General features: G+C 43.4%; 1 protein-coding gene across 1 annotated transcript in view; it reads right to left on the bottom strand.

Moving 5' to 3' along the window:
- Positions 1 to 19988, bottom strand: part of LOC125465764 (receptor-type tyrosine-protein phosphatase delta-like) — a 472774-nt gene that overhangs the window by 71983 nt on the left and 380803 nt on the right. The window contains exon 27 of the mRNA XM_048559575.2: positions 1052 to 1227. Within this exon, the coding sequence (XP_048415532.1) occupies positions 1052 to 1227 (176 nt within the window). The remainder of the gene's footprint in view (positions 1 to 1051; positions 1228 to 19988) is intronic.

The following is a 19988-nucleotide window of genomic DNA, read 5'->3' as shown; positions in this document are numbered from 1 at the left end:
AAAGGATCCTACAGTGTAGAAAGATGTCATTTGGCTCATTACAACTGCGTTGATTTAGTCGGCCATCCAATGCTTTTCCCTATAAATCCAGAAATTTGTCCTCTTTGAGTGTGGGTCAAAATTTCTTTTAGGAGTTCCGCCTCCCTTACAGGCACTGCATTCAGGATGTTAAGAATTTTTTTCATTTTTCTTCTAATTCTTGGGAGAATTATTTTAGTTTACTAGTGAACTTCACAGAAGAATATCTCCATCCTTATCCAGTCTGGCCTACAAGTGACTCCTGACTCACAACAATGTGGTTGACTCTTAACTGCCCTTGGAAAGGGCCCAACAAGTCACTCAGTTGAACTGAAATATGACAAAAGGTCATAAAGGAATAAAACTGGATGGGCCGATTGACCTAGGCAGCACAAACAACAAAAACAAAACCCGGCCCTGCAAACTCTGCAAGGTCCTTCTTAATAACAAATCGGGACGCGTGCCAAATTTGGGAGAGCTGTCCCACAGGCTAGTCCAGCAATTGCCTTACGCAATCATACACGAGGAATCACACCTTACAGACAATGTCCCAGCCACCAGCACCACCATCCCTGGCTATGTCCTGTACTAATGATCCAGTAGAGGTGGTGGCACAGTGGTATACAGTCAGGCGAGAGTTGCCCAGGGAGTCCTTAACATCGACTCTGCACCTCACAAAGTCTCATGGCTACAGCTTAAACATGGGCATTGAAACATCCTGCTGATTACCATGTACTGCCCCACCTTGGCTAATGAATCTGTGTGCCTCCATGTTGAACACTTGCTTCATCAACCAGTTGGTTCTTCAAAACAACTAAATCAGGTTAGTCAGAAATGATTTATCTTTTGGTTGCATCATTTCCTACAACAGTGACCACACTTCAAAAATACTTCATTGGCTGTAACACAGCTTGTGAATGCCTGGAGATCACGAAAGGTGCTACAGAAATGCAAACCTTTCTTCACTCACCTCTGCCTTTACAGTTTCCAAAATTTAACACTGGGTTGGTAGGATCAGGAAAATCCATCTTACCCGAGACTTTTCCTCTAGCTTTGTCATCATGACGATAGTTGCACTCCTCTGTTCCCAGACCATCCTCCAGAAATCCCCGAATGTCTCAGGGAGGGGTCCTTGCGTTGCAATATAGGCATTCTGCTTTCGGTAGCCATCGATATAGTTTGCATTGATATAGTCACTGCCTGCGATACCTAACAGACAAAAGCAAAGAAAGAGTTAAAAGGACAATCACACAATGGCCGTAAAATCTGTTCAACATTCAGCACTTATCCCTGTTCCATTGGGACCTGAGTTTCCATTTAAAGTTACCAAAGTCTAGCATTTAGAAATTTCTAAAATGGATCAAAGTGCTTTTTGATATCTCAATGGGATAGGATTAAGTTCTATGAAGCAAACATGAGACAAGTAATTCCCTCAGTACTTGGCTGAGACAGAAAGATTGCTTAATTTAAGCGGAAGTTGGAGGAGGGAGAATAAATGACAGGATATGAAGGTAAGGTGAGATGAAGAAGGGTGTGAGAAACACGTATGGGACATAAACACTTGCACAGGCCTGTTTCTGCGCTGTAAATTCCATACAGGCTAACAATTTTGCTAAAATTTCAGAGAAATTTCAAATTCAGAATTTTGGTGAAGCTCGTAAATTGATGTGACCCACCCAGCAGTGAGTGGCTGTCAGATAATTGAAGTTGCATTGCACAGTAATTGTCCTTTCCTCCCACACATACTTGCATCCAGCAAGGCGTTGGGCTGGAGCATTGCCTTGCAACACTGCCCCAATCAAACACTCCCACAGAGATTGCACTGTTCAGCTTCAGGGTCCAAATGTCTAATTGAAAGGTTTCTAATTATTTCCATCATTGGTTAATTATAGAGTGAAAAAGCCTCATCAGTTTTAACTACAACAGCCACATGTCCGTAATTTCTTCAATCGTCATGGCCAGTGGGAAAGGATCTCTAATGAGAGCTGGAGCTCGGAAACTGAGGTCACATTCTCCTCTCCCTCCACTTCTTGCCATGTTTTGGATCTGAACCAATTTGCCAGTGACAAGTTGTGATCAGTAACTCCACAGGCTTGTTTTCAGGTCTGAGACACAAACGCAGATTACTAACCGTGGCTGAGGGTGTTCAGGAGGTAAGAACAAAGAAAGCACTAAAGCACGGGCAGCTGAACTGACTCTGAGCTTCTCGGTGACTGTTTAAAATGCAGAGAGTCGCCCCTGTAGCTGTCAAAACGTTCCCAGACAAAGCCTTACATGAGACACTGCCGCAGTGCACAACGCCTTCTGTTGTCTGTACCTCAAACCCTCCTCTTCATGAATTATAGTACACAACCTGTTACTTATGGTGAGTCTGCCTTCTCTCTCGTACTCAGCATAATAAACCTATCAACCCAAAACCTGGCAACTCTGAACTCATTACAAAATTCCCCATCATTGGATAATCTAGAATGAGGGAGTACAGATTCAAAAGGCGGCATCTCCCATTTAAGATGGAGATGAGGAGGATTTTCTTCTCTCAGAGGGTCATTTGTCTTCCACAAAGCGCATGGAAGCTTGGTCGTTGAATAGATTCAAGGACTTTTGTTCAACAAGGGAGTCAAGAGTTAAGTCGGTACAGGGAGAAAAGTTGAGTCAAGGCCACAATCAAATCAGCCATGACCTTATCAAGTTGTAGATCAGGCTTGGGGGGCAAATGGTTTACTCCTGTTGCTGTTTCACATGTTCTTCCATCCAAGGGGCTGAGTGGGGAAATTTAGAGACTTAGTGATATCTTTGTTACTGTAGCACAGTTCAATACCTCACTGTACAGTCATTACTGTACTATAAAGCAGTATAGATGTCAATCACAGCAGTCTACTACATTTTCATTTACTTTGGTTATTTTATCTTCTGAGGTAATAACTTGTTGTAACATCAAAACAAAACGTAGTTCACTTGACATCAGGATGCTGACGAATTTAGTTAATAGGTCGGTGCAGCCCGAACTGGCAGAAGAGGTATCAGGGTCTGATGTTATATGCTAAGCTGGAAAATAATTACAAAGTCTTATCACTAAATTTAATTAGAGATTGCTCCCTCATTTCATTTCAGGCTGGACATGGTCAGAAATCACGACACCAGATTATAATCCAACAGGTTTATTTGAAAACACAAGCTTTTGGAGCCACATTCCTTCTTCAGGTTTTAGTCAGAGAAGTAGTAACAGGCACAAAACTTAGAAGTAAAAGATCAAAGGGTCACGCCATTTTTGGGCTACACTATGCCCTGACTTCAAGCTGTCTTCTATCAATATTGTGACAGCACTCTTCCTAGAATTTCAATAATGATGCACTGTTTTATTGATCATTAATCTTTTAGGGGTACAATGGGACCATTTTGCAGCTGTACAGAATATTGGTGAAGCCATTATTAGAATACTACATTCCACCCTGGTCTACCTGCTCTCAGAAAGATGTCGTTAAACTTGAAAGGGTGTAAAAAAAGATTTACAAGGATGTTACCAGGGTTGGAGGGTTTGAGCTATAGAGAAAGGCTGAACAAGCTGGGGCTATTTTCCCTGGAGCATTGGAGGCTGAGGGGTGACCTTGTAGAGATTTATAACATCATGGTGGGCATGGAAAGGGTGAATAGTCAAGGTCTTTTCCCGAGGATGGGGGGAGTCCAAAACTAGGTTTAAGGTGAGAGAGTAAAAATTTAAAAGGGATCTGAGGGGCAACTTTTTCACACAGAGGGTGATGCATGTATGGAATGAGCTGCCGGAGAAAGTGGTGGCGGCTGGTACAATTACAACATTTAAAAGGCATTTGGATGGATACATGAATAGGAAGGGCTTAAGAGGGATATGGGCCAAATGCTGGCAAATGCGACTACATTAATGAAGGATATCTGGTAGGCCTGGACAAGTTGGACCAAAGGGTCTGTTTCTGTGTTGTACAACTCTATAATTCCATGACTGGCTTCTAGCCATCACCCTGGTTCTTCCATAGAAGTTTCATTGTCTGCTCTCTGCCCTTGCCATTTCTATCCCTTTCGGTATTGCAGATCCACCTCTCCTGGAGTTGCCTGCTCTAGTTGCACTTAGCCCTGGAGATTTCACTTTGTCACAAACGCCCAGCGCCACGCTGAGCACTGCTCATGTAACATGTCCATCTTTACAAAGCAGGGCCTTACTATTCTCTTTGGAAGACAACTTCAGACAAAATGATTCTTTCAACGTTGCTTTTCCTAGATACAAGTTTTTTTGTAACTAATGCACAAAATTGCTCAAAGCAAAAAGGAAAAATACACAACATAAGGCCCTTTTAAATCTCCTGGATTGCTCAAAGCAGTGTCTTGAAGATGAATCTTTAATTCCTCAACCTTCCAGGGCACGCCTGGAACTTTGTGCACCCTAAATAGATAGGTGTAAAGGATCTAGAGAGTTGTAGCTGAGGTATGTTGGCGGCCAGTTTAATAGTTACTCAGAAATAAGGCAAGGTTTTTATAAATCATTCAATGTTTTCTAAGTAACTACTTACTTAACATGCTTCCAAATTCTGAAATAAATGGGTATTTTCAGAGAGTTTCCAGTGTAGGGTGAATTCCCAGCAGAATCTTTAATTTCTTGAGCAATTCCATCAGAGTCTGCTACATCAAGGTCCTGAGGCACATCTCCCATCCATGGTGCAGAAACAACTATCCAGCCATTGGAGAATCAGAACTGTTATCTTAGGCCACTGAATGATTAATCCTGTACATCACAGATACCTCACTACCAGTGTCAACAAGTCTCCAGTCCTGAGTGCCCCTCAGAAATGGATGGACAGTTGGAAGCTAGGTTCCAAGTCAGGTCATTTCCCACCTCCCCCCCCGCCCACCATCATTTACTGGTAGAGAAAGTGAGACACAATCCACCACCAGCTGTCCCCGTCTCACTCATACATCTAACATCCATTTCCATCTCTCTTAAAAGTTGGATTCTAACTGAAAGCCGAACTACAATATTTAGAGAAAAAAAGGATTTGCATTTATATAGCGCCTTTCATGGCCACTGGACATCTTAATGCACTTTAAAGCCAGTAAAGTGTAGTCTATGTTATAATGTAGCAAACAAGGAAGCCAATCTGAACTCAGCAAACTGCCACGCATAGCAACATGACAAACTGATATTTTGTTTATTTCTTCCATATCTTCACACATGTCTTTTACCATTTGGGAATAGTTGGAAGTATTAGGACACTGGATCATTAACCTGTTTGAACTGTGTCATGCATGTTCCTCTGTGGTCAACAAATGCTCGAGTGGGACTTGAACCCAGAACCACTAAACATACCTTGCTTCCTCTGATGTTGACTGCAGAATATATACTGGCCATGTCACCAGGGGTAACTGATCTATTCTTCAAAACTAGTGACACAGGATCCTTTATATCCACCTAAGCAGGCTGCTGGGGTTTTGGTTAAACACTATATCTAAAAGATAGCACCTCCAACAGAGCAGCATCCCCTCAGTACTGCACTGGAGTGTCAGCATGCCAAAAATGTGGGGTGTAAAACAAAATTTTGTGATCCAGAGACAAGAATATTACCAAGTGAGGCATAGCTGACATTCTGAGGAAGTACAGTGCTGTTCTGAAGCGCACAGGTTAGACAGGTTGACTTCTACTCAATCTGTTCAGACGTTATTGCACACCTCTCGTGTAGGTAAGGCTTGAACCTGGGGCCCCTGGTTCAGGGGTAGGGATACCACCATTGTTCCAGAAGAGCCCTGTACAAGGTTATTGCAAAGTGGGGGACTTGCTTTTAGCTGGCGTACGTAATAAGTGTTCAGTTACTAAACCTCAGCTGTAGATGCACACATTCTAATGTCAACAAATATCAGGACTGTCATTATCCTTTTAAATGCAATACTTTCATGTAGCAGTATGACAATCACAACAAAATTATGAAGTGGAGGGAGTGCTGTGACACTTATCCAGTTGTTTGTGTGAAAATTGGCTGCTATATTTCCTCACCTAGCAACAAGGAACAATTCTGTATTCCCATCAGGCATTATGTCCAAGGCACAGGTTAATAGATTTCTAGATATCAAAAATACCAAGGAATATTGGGATAGTGCAGAAAAATGAATTGAGGTAGAAGATCAGCCATGTTCCAGTTGAATAGTAGAACAGGCTTCACAGGCTGAATGGCTTATACTGGTCCTCATTTTCTAATTGGTTGTGAAGTGCTTTTGGGTTTCCTGAGGATGTGGAAAGCACCGCATGAGTGCAACTGGGCTTGTGTATCTTGCTGTATTTGATGATTCCTGGGACATAATTGGCCTCAGAACTGAGAGGTTCCTTCCAGTTAAATAGACCACACCAGTGATAATATTCTACTTCCACATATGATGAATGGTCACTTGAGGGGAAGTGCCAGAGGGAGGTTGCTGCTGGTGGGACAATCCATTGGGGTTTTTCGGACAGCACTGGAGGGAAAGTGTAAAGCAGGGCCATGGAAGAAAAGAAAACACTAATAACAAAAACCCTGAACTCTTTCTAACTCGGGGTAAAAAAAGGGACATCAATTCATATTTGGCTATATTATTTTCAGGCCACCCAGCTTGGTCTACACTAGATTAGCAAAAGGGCAGCGGAAATGCACCATCAAGGATCAACCATTCTTCATGGAACCGATTTATGTCAGACATAAATAATGGACAAAAATAATGTCCTTAGGCTTGACAGCTTTCAAGGAGTTAATGGAGAGTCACTGAAAGTCATCTGAAGCCAATGGTCTGCCTCCCCACCATAAACGAGAGCCAGTTTTAGTTAATGTCATGGGTGAATTGATTGGGACCCAGTACATTATTACTTTACCCCATAGCATGTTTTTTCACAGGCTGAGTGCTCTAATTTATCATCAGTATTATGATACACAGCCTGATCCCTACAAGCTTTCTCTGCCATGGCTAAGTAATTTCCAAACTTGGCCCAGAATGGCCATCAGCTATAATTATTCGGCCCTCCAAGATAATCAATTTCCCGACTGACAAAAGGCCCCTCATTACATTTTGCCAGAAATATACAACATAAATCACAGAAAAATTAGCTGTGCAATAGATCAGAGAAACGTTAAAAAGACACAGTGCACTTTTCTGTGTTGTTAGCTTGCTCCTGAGCTCTGTGATTTGTATTTTCCTTTTCCTGTTTTGAATTCATTCTGTTTCGGGAAAGGTGACCATCATATTTCAATAATGGCAAGTTAGATTAAATAGATTTACTTTGAAGGATGGGCACTGAGCTTGTTGTAATGCTGGAGGCCTGGGAAACTGCTCACGTAATCATTTATATCCATACATCCATCCATACCTGCTGCAAATCTTTTCATGGGATGTTAAATGTGTAAGGGAATTACACAGGTCACCTTCCATTATGCCTCTGCAGAACAAACCGGTGTTGCTTATCAGTGGGCAGTAGAGCCTCCTTTTCTGTATCCACATGCTAAAGATGCCACATTGGTATACTTGCTACGCTTGAGAAGGGGCAGAGAGGCAAAAGTGATTTTTGCCCCAAACTCAAACAGGAAGCTCAGTTACCAGCACCAACATGGTGAAGGGCCGCTCTAGTCAGCATTTGTCATGATGCCATCCATTCTAACTCACTTACCATGCTGTTACACAGAGTAACCACATCACCCACCTCCTCCACACTGCAGTACAAATTCATTGTCATGCCACCAGCTTACATGTAAACTGTAAAACCCGGAGCACACTGAAAGGAACCAATGTTTTCTCGTAGCCAATGAGGCAGGCCTTTCTGGAAAAAAGTGGAGTGTCAACAAAGCAAACTAGCACTAATCCACAAACTGGGGATTAAGAAATTGGTTTTGAGTTATGAATTTTCAGAATTTATTGCATGATTCGCACCAGTTCCCTTGTTTGCCACAAACAACTAGCAGCTTGAGATCAACCTTCCTATTAATGTTCAAGAACTTGTTGAATCTTCACATTAAACTTTCCGGAGAAAGTTAAGCATAATAATAAAGAACATTAATCTTCTCTTAACAATACCACAATTATTAGCTCAATGCAAATCGACCTCGCTTGCCCAGATGGTAACAACTTAAAGTAAATCACAGTCTTGCATGTAACCAACTGTAGAAAAGATTTTAAACATGCTAAATGAACATTTTAAATTTTATATTTGTTTGTTTCAGTGTTTTTCCCTCTCCCTTAATCCAAATTTGTCTTTGTTCCCTTTAATTCTCTCTCTAAATCTCACTTGAAACTAAATTATCCTCCCTCTCAATTTTACTTCTGTGTCTTCCTCTATCTTTACATTTCATTAATTACGGTCCCATTTTCCAATGGTTTTCCGATGTCTCACCAGCCTGTTATCAACTCACACTTTATGGAACAAAGATGTTTTGAATAATGGTGCAGAAGGTCCTTTCCACTCCAGCAGGATTGGGCCCTATTAGTCTGCACACTCCTAGGTGGCACATTCCAGCTTCTGAAGTGAATCGTCCCCCTCTGAGAATACTGGCTGCTCAGATTCTCCTTATTGTCCGGTTGGACCTGGATATTTTATTGCGTTCCCTTAGTTTTGTTTATCACGAAGTGCATCTGCCTCCATATTAGAACATAGAACATAGAACATAGAACAGTACAGCACAGAACAGGCCCTTCAGCCCACAATGTTGTGCCGACCATTGATCCTCATGTATGCACCCTCAAATTTCTGTGACCATATGCATGTCCAGCAGTCTCTTAAATGACCCCAATGACCTTGCTTCCACAACTGCTGCTGGCAATGCATTCCATGCTCTCACAACTCTCTGTGTAAAGAACCCGCCTCTGACATCCCCTCTATACTTTCCTCCAACCAGCTTAAAACTATGGCCCCTCGTGTTAGCATTTTCTGCCCTGGGAAATAGTCTCTGGCTATCAACTCTATCTATGCCTCTCATTATCTTGTATACCTCAATTAGGTCCCCTCTCCTCCTCCTTTTCTCCAATGAAAAAAGTCCAAGCTCAGTCAACCTCTCTTCATAAGATAAGCCCTCCAGTCCAGGCAGCATCCTGGTAAACCTCCTCTGAACCCTGTCCAAAGCATCCACATCTTTCCTATAATAGGGCGACCAGAACTGGACGCTGTATTCCAAGTGCGGTCTAACCAAAGTTTTATAGAGCTGCAACAAGATCTCACGACTCTTAAACTCAATCCCCCTGTTAATGAAAGCCAAAACACCATATGCTTTCTTAACAACCCTGTCCACTTGGGTGGCCATTTTAAGGGATCTATGTATCTGCACACCAAGATCCCTCTGTTCCTCCACACTGCCAAGAATCCTATCCTTAATCCTGTACTCAGCTTTCAAATTCGACCTTCCAAAATGCATCACCTTGCATTTATCCAGGTTGAACTCCATCTGCCATCTCTCAGCCCATCTCTGCATCCTGTCAATGTCCCGCTGCAGCCTACAGCAGCCCTCTATACTGTCAACGACACCTCCGACCTTTGTGTCGTCTGCAAACTTGCTGACCCATCCTTCAATCCCCTCATCCAAGTCATTAATAAAAATTACAAACAGTAGAGGCCCAAGGACAGAGCCTTGTGGAACACCACTCACCACTGACTTCCAGGCAGAATATTTTCCTTCTACTATCACTCGCTGCCTTCTGTTGGCCAGCCAATTCTGTATCCAGACAGCTAAGTTCCCCTGTATCCCATTCCTCCTGACCTTCTAAATGAGCCTACCATGGGGAACCTTATCAAATTCCTTACTGAAGTCCATATACACCACATCCACAGCTCAACCCTCATCAACTTTTCTAGTCACATCCTCAAAGAACTCGATAAGGTTTGTGAGGCATGACCTGCCCCTCACAAAGCCGTGTTGACTGCATTTAATCAAGCCATGCTCTTCCAGATGGTCATAAATCCAATCCCTCAGAATCCTTTCTAACACCTTGCAGATGACAGACATGAGACTTACTGGTCTGTAATTGCCGGGGATTTCCCTATTTCCTTTCTTGAAGAGAGGAATTACATTTGCCTCTCTCCAGTCCTTAGGTACGACTCCAGTGGAGAGCGAGGACGCAAAGATCCTCGCAAGTGGTGAAGCAATTGTATTTCTCGCTTCCCAAAGCAGCCGAGGACAAATCTGGTCCGGGCCTGGCGACTTGTCAATCTTAATGTTTGACAAAATTTTTAGCACATCAGCTTCCTCTATCTCTATCCATTCCAGCATGCACACCTGCTCTTCAAAGGTTTCATTCACTACAAAGTTCGTTTCTTTCGTAAAGACAGAAGCAAAAAACTCACTTAGGGCTTCCCCTACCTCCTCAGATTCCACACACAAGTTCCCTATGCTATCCCTGATCAGCCCTACTCCTTCTTTGACCATTCTCTTATTCCTCACATAAGTGTAAAATGCCTTTGTGTTTTCCCTGATTCCTTCTGCCAAGCCTTTCTCGTGCCCCCTCCTGGCTCTCCTCAGACCATTTTTGAGCTCCTTCCTTGCCTGTGTGTAATCCTCTCTAGCTGAACTTGACCCTAGCTTCCTCCACCTTATGTAAGCTACCTTCTTCCTTTTCACAAGAAGCTCCACCGCTCTTGTCACCCAAGGTTCCTTTATCTTACCCCTTCTTGCCTGTCTCAGAGGGACATATTTACTCATCACTCACAACAACTGTTCCTTAAACATGTCTATAGTGCCCTTACCATGGAACAATTGCTCCCAGTCCATGCTTCCTAACTCATGTCTAATCGCATCATAGTTTCCTCTTCCCCAACTAAATATCCTCCCATTTTGCCTAATCCTCTCCTTCTCCATAGCTATGTAGAATGTGAGGCAGTTATGGTCACTATCACCAAAATGCTCTCCCACCACAAGATCTGATACCTGCCCTGGCTCGTTTCCGAGCACCAAGTCTAGAATGGCCTCTCCCCTCGTCGGCCTGTCAACGTACTGAGTTAGAAACCCTCCTGAACACACTTTACAAAATCAGCTCCATTCAAATCTTCTGCTCGAAGGAGGTTCCAATCAATATTAGGAAAGTTAAAGTCACCCATTACAACAACCCTACTGCGACCACACTTTTCCAAAATCTGTCGACCTATGCTTTCTTCAATCTCCCTGCTGCTATTGGGGGGCCTGTAGTAAACCCCTAACGAAACCTTTATTTCCAGTTCATCTTTGTTCTTTTTCAGGACTCCCTTTAGTCTTACTGAGTTATGATCACTATCACCAAAATACTATCCCACTTACTTTCTATCATTTACCTGATTACATTAACATTCAGCCCTTTTGCCCTGCTCCACCAATCTTCACGATCATGGCTAATCATCCAACTAATAGCTTAATCTTGCTTTTTCCGCATAACCTTTGATCCCATTCACCCAAGTGCTAAATCTAGTCACCTCTGGAATACATTCAATGTTTTGGCATCAACTACTTCCTGTGGTCATGAATTCCAAAGGTACACCACTCTTTGGGTGAAGAAATGTCTCCTCATCTCCACCCTAAATTGTCAACTCTAAATCTCATATTGTGGCCCCTGGTTTTGGACACAGCCACTATCGGCAACATCCACTGTGCATCTAGCCTGTCCAGTCCTGTTAGAATTTTATAAGTCTCTATGAGATCCCCCCTTATTCGTCTGAACTCTAGCAAAAACAATCCCGACCTCGGCAATCTCTCCTTAAACTTGAGACCCGCCATTCCCGGAATCAGCCTGGTAAGCCTTCGTTGTACCACCTTGAGAGGAAGAGCATCCTTCCCGTGAAGATGAGGCCGAAACTGCACAGAATATTCCGGGTGTAGCTGCACCGAGGCAACTGGTGCAACTCAACTGCAACAACACATCCTTGCTCCAGTCCTTGAAACCTCTCGCAATGGGGCCCAACATACCATTTGCCTTCTTCACCACTTGCTGCACTTGCATGCTTACCTTCAGCGACTAGTGCATAAGGACACCCAGGTCCCGCTGCACACTCCCCTCTCCTAATTTACAGCCATTCAGGTAGTAATCTGTCTTCTTGTTTTTACTTCAGAAGTGAATAACCTCACATTTGTCCAAACTATACTGCATCTGCCGTTGATTTGCCCACTCACCCAACCTGTCGAGATCATGCTGAAGGATCTCTGCATCCTCATCACAGCTCACCCTCTCACTCCACTGGCATCATCTGCAAACTTGGAGATGTTATATTTTGTTCCCTCATCCAAATCATTATTATATATCGTGACTAGTTGGGGTCCTAGCACTGATCCCTGTGTCACCCGACTGGTTACGGCCTGCCATTTTGAAATGGGCCGATTAATTCCTTCTCTTTATTTCCTCTCTGCCAACTAGTTTCCTATCCATATCAATACACTTCCCCCAATCCGATGCACTTTAATCTTGCACATTAATCTCTCATGTGGGACATGATCAAACACTTTCTGAAAGTCCAAATATACCACATCAACTGGGTTCCCCCTGTCATCTCTACTAGTTACATCATCATAGAATTCCAACAGATTTTCAAGAATGATCTCCCCTTTATAAATCCATGCTGGCGCTATCTGATCCTGCCATTGCTTTCTAAATGCTCTGCTATAAAATCTTTGACAATGGATCTGAGAATTTTCCCTACTACCGATGTTAGGCACACAGTCTACAATTCCCTGTTTTATCTCTACCTTCCTCCAATCTGCAGGGACTGTTCCAGAGTCCATAGAATCCTGGAACGTGATCCCCATGCATCCACTATTTCTAGGGCTGCTTCCTGAAGTACTCTTAATCTTGTGACCCCTGGTTTTGGACATAGCCACCATCTGGAACATCATTCCTACATCTACTCTGTCCAGTCTTGTTAGAATTTTCTAAGTCTCTTTGAGACAGTATAGATTATCAGGCCCTGGGGATTTATTGGACCGCACTTGGAATACTGCGTCCAGTTCTGGTCGCCCTATTATAGGAAAGATGTGGATGCTTTGGACAGGGTTCAGAGGAGGTTTACCAGGATGCTGCCTGGACTGGAGGGCTTATCTTATGAAGAGAGGTTGACTGAGCTCGGTCTCTTTTCATTGGAGAAAAGGAGGAGGAGAGGGGACCTAATTGAGATAATGAGAGGCATAGATAGAGTTGATAGCCAGAGACTATTTCCCAGGGCAGAAATGGCTAGCACGAGGGGTCATAGTTTTAAGCTGGTTGGAGGAAAGTATAGAGGGGATGTCAGAGGCGGGTTCTTTACACAGAGAGTTGTGAGAGCATGGAATGCGTTGCCAGCAGCAGTTGAGGAAGCAAGGTCATTGGTGTCATTTAAGAGACTGCTGGACATGCATATGGTCACAGAAATTTGAGGGTGCATACATGAGGATCAATGGTCGGCACAACATTGTGGGCTGAAGGGCCTGTTCTGTGCTGTACTGTTCTATGTTCTATGTTCTAATTCCAACAATCTTTCCAGCACCATTTCTCTACTAATACTGATCTCCCTCAGCTCTTCCCTCCCGCTAAATCTTGCATCCTCCACCGTCTGAAATTCCATCTGCCCTAAGCCTTTCATCCTTTGTCAATACCGGTTAAAATTGGGCAAGTTCAAATTCCAGGACTCTTGCCAGCGTTTATAGACGCACCATAGAAAGCATCTCGTCCAGATGCATCATAGCTTGGTACAGCAACTGCTCTACCCAAGACTTCAAGAAACTACAGAGTTGTAAACCCAGTCCATCACACAAACCAGACTTCCATCCATTTAATTTGTACACACTACTTGTTGCTTTGGGAAAGCAACCAACATAATCAAAGACTCCTCCCACCCTGATTATATTCTCTTCCACTGGGCATAAGATATAAAAATTTGAAAACATGTACCAACAGATTTAAGAACAGCTTCTTCCCTGCTGTTACCAGACTTATGAACGGACCTCTCATATATTAGAATTGATCTTTCCCTGCAAGTTCTCTGTGGCTGCAACAAGATATTCTATATTCTGTTCTATTACCCTGACATATTTATGTAAGGTATGATTTGTCTGGTTAACACAAAAAACAAATCTTTTCACTGTATCTCAGTATGTGACAATAATAAATCAAATTAAATTGCCTGCTAATGTTCTCCAATTATTTTTATACTTCTTTGAAGTTTGTCTATATTGGATATCTTCCTTTCTATCTTACCCTCACTGTTTGATGGTCTACAGCACACTTGCAACAATGTGATTGTCCCCTTTTAGTTTTGAGTTCTACTCTTCTGCCCTCAGTTGAAGAGCCATCAAAGGTGTCATCCCTCTTTATTGTCGTAACTGACTCCTTGTTCAACATGGTGACACCCCTGTCTCACCTTAAGATTATATTCTTCTGAATGTTGAACGACTGTTCCTGCCCCTAATCAGCAGGCCCTCAACCCTTCAGGCACACACTTATCCACTCTACCCACCTATTCCTGTACTCATGTGCACACAGCACTGGGAGTGATCTCGAGATTATAGCTTTTAAAGTCCTGCATTTCCAACTGTTACCTAGCTCCCTAAATTCTGATGTTGGTACAAGTGTGAACCATACCTTGGTCTGTTTGCCCTCCTTTCTAGAATGTTGTGCAGCAATTCAGTGACATCTCTGTGCCAGGCCCAGAGAGACAGCAAACCATCCTGGAGTAATTTCTACAGCCACAGAAACACCTGTCTTTACCCTTCATTATTGAGTCTCCTACCACTACTGCTTTTCTTCTTTCTCCTCTGTCTTCCTTGTGCAGCTGAGCTCTGGATGCACTCCCTAGAGAAACTATCACGCTCACCGTTTTCCAACATGGAAAAACTGTTCCAGAGTGACATATACTCTGAAGCTTTCCTGATTACCTGCCTTCCTCCCTTCTTCTGACTGGTGGTCACCCAGATTCTCTCTGACCGCATTCCCTTAAGCTGTGTGGTGATCTTGTCCAAAGCTGTGCTACGTAGGTAGCTCTCAGCTCCATGAGTGCTCTGCAGTACCTTCAGACCACACATTAGATCCAAATCCCAGCACTCAAGCTGTTCAAATCATTGGCACTTCCTCCGAATGTGATTATCCAGACTGTCAGCAGCATCTAGGATCACACATAGTGCACACTTTGCAAAATAAAGGACTGAGTTTAAGATAAATTATCCTTGACCAAAACTGAAGCCAAGTAGAAAATTATTTAAGCTAACAAGGTGTTGAGCTGGATGAACACAGCAGGCCAAGCAGCGCTAGAGGAGCAGAGAAGTTGACATTTTAGGTCTGGACCCTTCTTCAGAAACTTTTCTCAAGAAGGGTCCAAACCAGTCCATGGCAGACCATCTCCTTTGCCCTAACACTCACCCCTCGAACGTCTGGATAACAAGGATACCTACATCAGGCTTCTACTTATTGACTACAGCTCTGCCTTCAACAGGATAATCCCAACCAGACTAGTCTCTGAACTCTTAGACATTGGTCTCTGTTCTGTCCTTTGCAACTGGATCCTCGACCCACAGACCATAATCAGTGAAGCTAGTCAACAGCACCTCCTCCATGACAATCTTCAACACCAGTACCCTGCAGGGATGCATACTCACCCCCTTACTGTACTCCCTGTACACTTATGACTGTGTGGCCAAATTTCATCTGAACTCCATCTACAAGTTCGATAATGACATCACTGATGTAGGCCAGATATCAAACAATGACGAGACAGAGTACAGGGAACAGATGTTGGTGATGAACAGAGTGCTTGGTGACACGATGCAAAACTAATAATCTGTGTGTCATTGTTCAGCAAACTAAAGAGCTGATTGTGAATTTCAGCAAACAAGGAGGAAGGCCTGCCCCTATCGACATCAATAGGGCTGAGGTGGAGATTTTTGAGAGCGTCAAATTCCAAGGAATGACTATCACCAACAATCTATCCTGACCCACCCACTTTGATCTGAAGGTCAAGAAGGCACAACAATACTTCTTCCTTAGGAGGCTGAGGAAATTCGGCATATTCATAAAGGACTCTCACCAACTTTTACAGATGTACCAAAGAAAGGATTCTATCGAGGTGCTTCACAGCTTGGTACAGCAACTGTTCTGCCCAGGACCATAAGAAATTACAGGAAGTCGTGAACACAGCCCAGACCATCACTCAAGCCAACCTCCTATCCATTGACTCCAACTAAACTTCTTGATATCTCGGAATGGTAGCCAACATCATCAAAGACCCCTCACATCCCAGTTATAATTTTTTCAACCTCTTCCATCAGGCAGAAGATACAGAAGCTTAAACACACATACCAACAGGTTCAAGAACAGCTTCTTCCCTGCCGTTAATAGACATCTAAATGGGCCTCTCAAACTTCAAATCTAATGTTGTCCTTGCTTTTTGTGCACCTTCTTTGAAGCCATAATAGTGTATTCCTCACTCAGTTCAATCACCCTACAATCATTGTATGGCATAATCTGACTGTACTGTATGCAAAACAGAACATTTCACTGTGCTTAGGTACATATGACAATAAGAAATCAAATCAAATTACTGCAGGTCCCTCAAAGCTCCTGCTAGACAACTGATACAGTTGGAAATTTACTATGATGGCACTCTCACAGTATTTTCAAACTAAACTTAGCAGTTTCCCCACAGCTCTGACTCCTCACAGCCCCAGAATCTAAGTGAATGGCGGCGAACTCAGGTCTGTCTTTATTCAGAGCCCTGGTCCAATTCATCACACCCCTACAATGTAAGTGAAAGGACCTGAATCTCAGCCTCTCTCTGTAGTGATGGTAACAAGGTCAATCAGGTGGATCGCACAGAATGTGGATTCCCTGATTGGGGCCATTAACCTGGTCAGCCCTGGCTGACAGATATAAACAGGAGTGTCAGAGGTTCCATTCACATTCGGAGTTGGCTCTGAGCTGTCTGGGTCAGTGTCATCTAGCATGCACGTGTAAATAAAGAGTGACTGGATACTGGCTTTCACGGAGTTATTTCGTGCCGATAAGAGAAAAAAAGACCCCTGAAGTGATTTGCTCACAATGGTCGCCTTTTGAGTTGTGGTAAACATTTCAGGCATCATGCCATTATTTGGGAGGCTTTATTCATTTGAACCTGCCAACGAAAACTGGGCCCAGTATTGAGAAAGAATGTGTTTCTTTTCCCAGGCAAATGACATTGTTGCTTTTCGTTTGCCCAAGTAATTCTCCTGACAGAACATCAACCCATAGCTTTTTCAGTTATTAGGAGCCTAACGTTCCCTGAGGCACCAGATATGGAAACCTTTCAAGAGTTGACAGATTTAGCTAAGGAATATTATGACCCCAAGCCTCCTCTAATTCTGAGATGCTATCAGTTTTACTCAACAGTTCGAAAACGAGGAGAATTTGTTTTGGGGTTTTTGATGAGGTTAAGATGACTAATTTTGGTTTAACCCTAAGTGAGAGACCATTTGGTATGTGGGATTAATGTTGTGACCATGCAAAAGCGCCTACCAGCTGAACCCCAACTGGATGTCAAACACGCAATACAACTGGCTTGTCATTAGAAAATGCAGGAAGTGGAGTTACAGGGTATTCCGATGGAAGTCGATACCCTCATTAGGTGACTGAGCTTGGGGAATACCCCTTGAGTGAAGGCAATTGCACAGCCTCACTCAGGACATATCCTGGACAGAGGGACTTTAGGTCAGCCCACAGCAAGACACCAAAACTAAGGCAAGCCTCGGCCAAACAGTTAAAATTTTCTCAAGGATCTGGGCCAGCAGGCCATTGCAGTTGCTGTCAATATGCAGAGTCCAAAAAACAAAATACTCCCACGAGGCTCAAATTGATTAAGATAACTCATAGGCCGGTATTCAGGAGAGTGTTGGAAAGCACACCTACAGCTGGTATGGAACAGTTAAATTGCTTAGCAACATCCAAATCAGAACCAATCAAAATAAGCATCTGGTTAAATGGTGACCCAGTTCTAATGAAGACCAATATTGTCTCAGCTGTATCAGTGATTGCAGAACCAGTCTTTACCAAAATTTGCTCTGGACTCCAACCCTTAAGTTTGCTTAAGACCTTAGCCAGGCTGAGAACCTATATTGGGAAACCCCTATAGATTAAAGGGGACAACTTCGGTTCCAGTGTGTAATGGGAAGCAGCTCGTTCGGTTACCACTGACTGCAGTAAAAGCCTCAGGCCCTAGCCTGAAGGTGTGAAATTGATTGAGAAAGATTCACTTAGATTAGTTCAACATTTTTCGACGAGGTAGTGGCTGCCTGGGTGATGTCTTAATAAATACTAGGAGGTTTGTTAGACAGGTCTAGGGACTATCAAAGGAGCCAAGGCCCACGATGACCAAGAAGTAATTCCATGATTCTGCAAGGCCTGCCCAGTGCCATTTGCCTTACAGGCAAAAGTAGAGGCACAAACCCAGAGGCTGGAAAGCGAAGGAATCATCAAACCAATGCAGTCTCCAGAATGGGCAGCACGATCATACCGATTGTGAAGCCCGATGGGTCAGTTTGCCTTTGTGGTGATTTTAAACAAACAGGAAACCACTTTTTGCAGCTGGATAAAACCCCAATCCCTCACATAGAAGACTCAAACACAAAAAAGTCTGGTGGGGGGGCGGGGGTGCTGTCCTTCATGAAGCTGGGCATGGGCCATGTGTACCTGCAAAAGTAGTTAGATGAGGATTCCCAGAAGTATGCTACAATTAATACCTGTAAGAGTTTGAACCAACATAGGAGACTACCATTGTGTCATTTACCAGCCGATGATAGAGAACCTTTTAGAAGGTCTACACCAGATTGCCATTTATCTGGACAACATACTAATAACTGGGAAGACCAATAAAGAGTATTGAGAGAACTCGGACTTAATATTTAAATGTTTCTCCAAGGCGGGCGTACACATCATAAGAAAAAATGTGTGTGTTCTAGGCACACCAAGTGACCTACTTCGGCTACAGATTCAACAAGATTGGGTTACATCCGTTGGAAGATAAAGGGAGGGCGATCAAAAGTGTCCTGGCTCCCATGTCTGTACCAGAGCTTAGGTCATGCCTTGGATGGATGAATTATTACAGAAAATTCATATATAACCTAGCCTCCTTCCTGGCACCCTCACAGCTGCTACTGAAAAAGTGTCAGCCTTGGAAATGCTTTCATAGCTAAGACATATCCTTTAGGGAAGTGAAGAAGCAGTTATCATCATCTAAGGTGTTGGCACACTTTAATCGCAAGCGAGATCCAATGCTAACATGAGGTCTCCCCGTAATTATTGGGGTGGTGTTGGCTCACTGGTGGCCCAACGGAGAGGAACGCCTGATAGTACATGCTTCCCGGATTTTGGCTGATGGCAAATGAAGGTTAGCTGAGATAGAGAAGGAAGGTTTGGCGGTCATCATCTTTGGTGTGAGGAAATTCCACTGATATCTTTACGTGTGTGAATCTGTAATAATAATGGTCACTAACCCTTGCTAGGTCTACTTTAAGAGAACAAGGGCATGCCACCCATAGCTTCAGGTCAAATTCAGGGCTCTTATTCTGAATGCAAACAATTACAAGTTGGAACACCATCCAAGAGACCAAGTGGCACTGGAGGTGCTGCCACTAAACAAGTCCGTTCTGGTTTTAAACTTTGTGGATGCCTTTCCAGTCACCGCTGACATTATTGGACAGTGAACACAAAAAGATCCCCTTTTGGCAAAACTAAAACCGTGTGGTGGTGAGGGAAACAAAAGGGCCATTACAACCAGAATTTCAACTTTACAGGCCTGGAAAGATCACATCACTGTTCAGGACGGCATTTTATTAGGGGAAGCAAGGTGATTGTCTCGAGTAAAGGTCACTGCCGGATACCAGCTGAACTCCATCCGGATCATCCAGGGGTTTCCAAAATAAAGCTGTTGGTGAGAAGTTATGTCTGGTGGCCAGGATTGGATGCAGACATAGCCACATTGATGGGGCAGTGCTCAAAGTGCCAACAAGAGCATAAATTACCACCAGCAGCTCACCCGACATTCATGAGAA

Source organism: Stegostoma tigrinum, chromosome 30 (genome assembly GCF_030684315.1).
Source record: "Stegostoma tigrinum isolate sSteTig4 chromosome 30, sSteTig4.hap1, whole genome shotgun sequence".
Classification (NCBI taxonomy): domain Eukaryota; kingdom Metazoa; phylum Chordata; class Chondrichthyes; order Orectolobiformes; family Stegostomatidae; genus Stegostoma; species Stegostoma tigrinum.
Note: the sequence above shows the minus strand (reverse complement) of the source record. Positions and strands in the feature narration are given on the sequence as shown.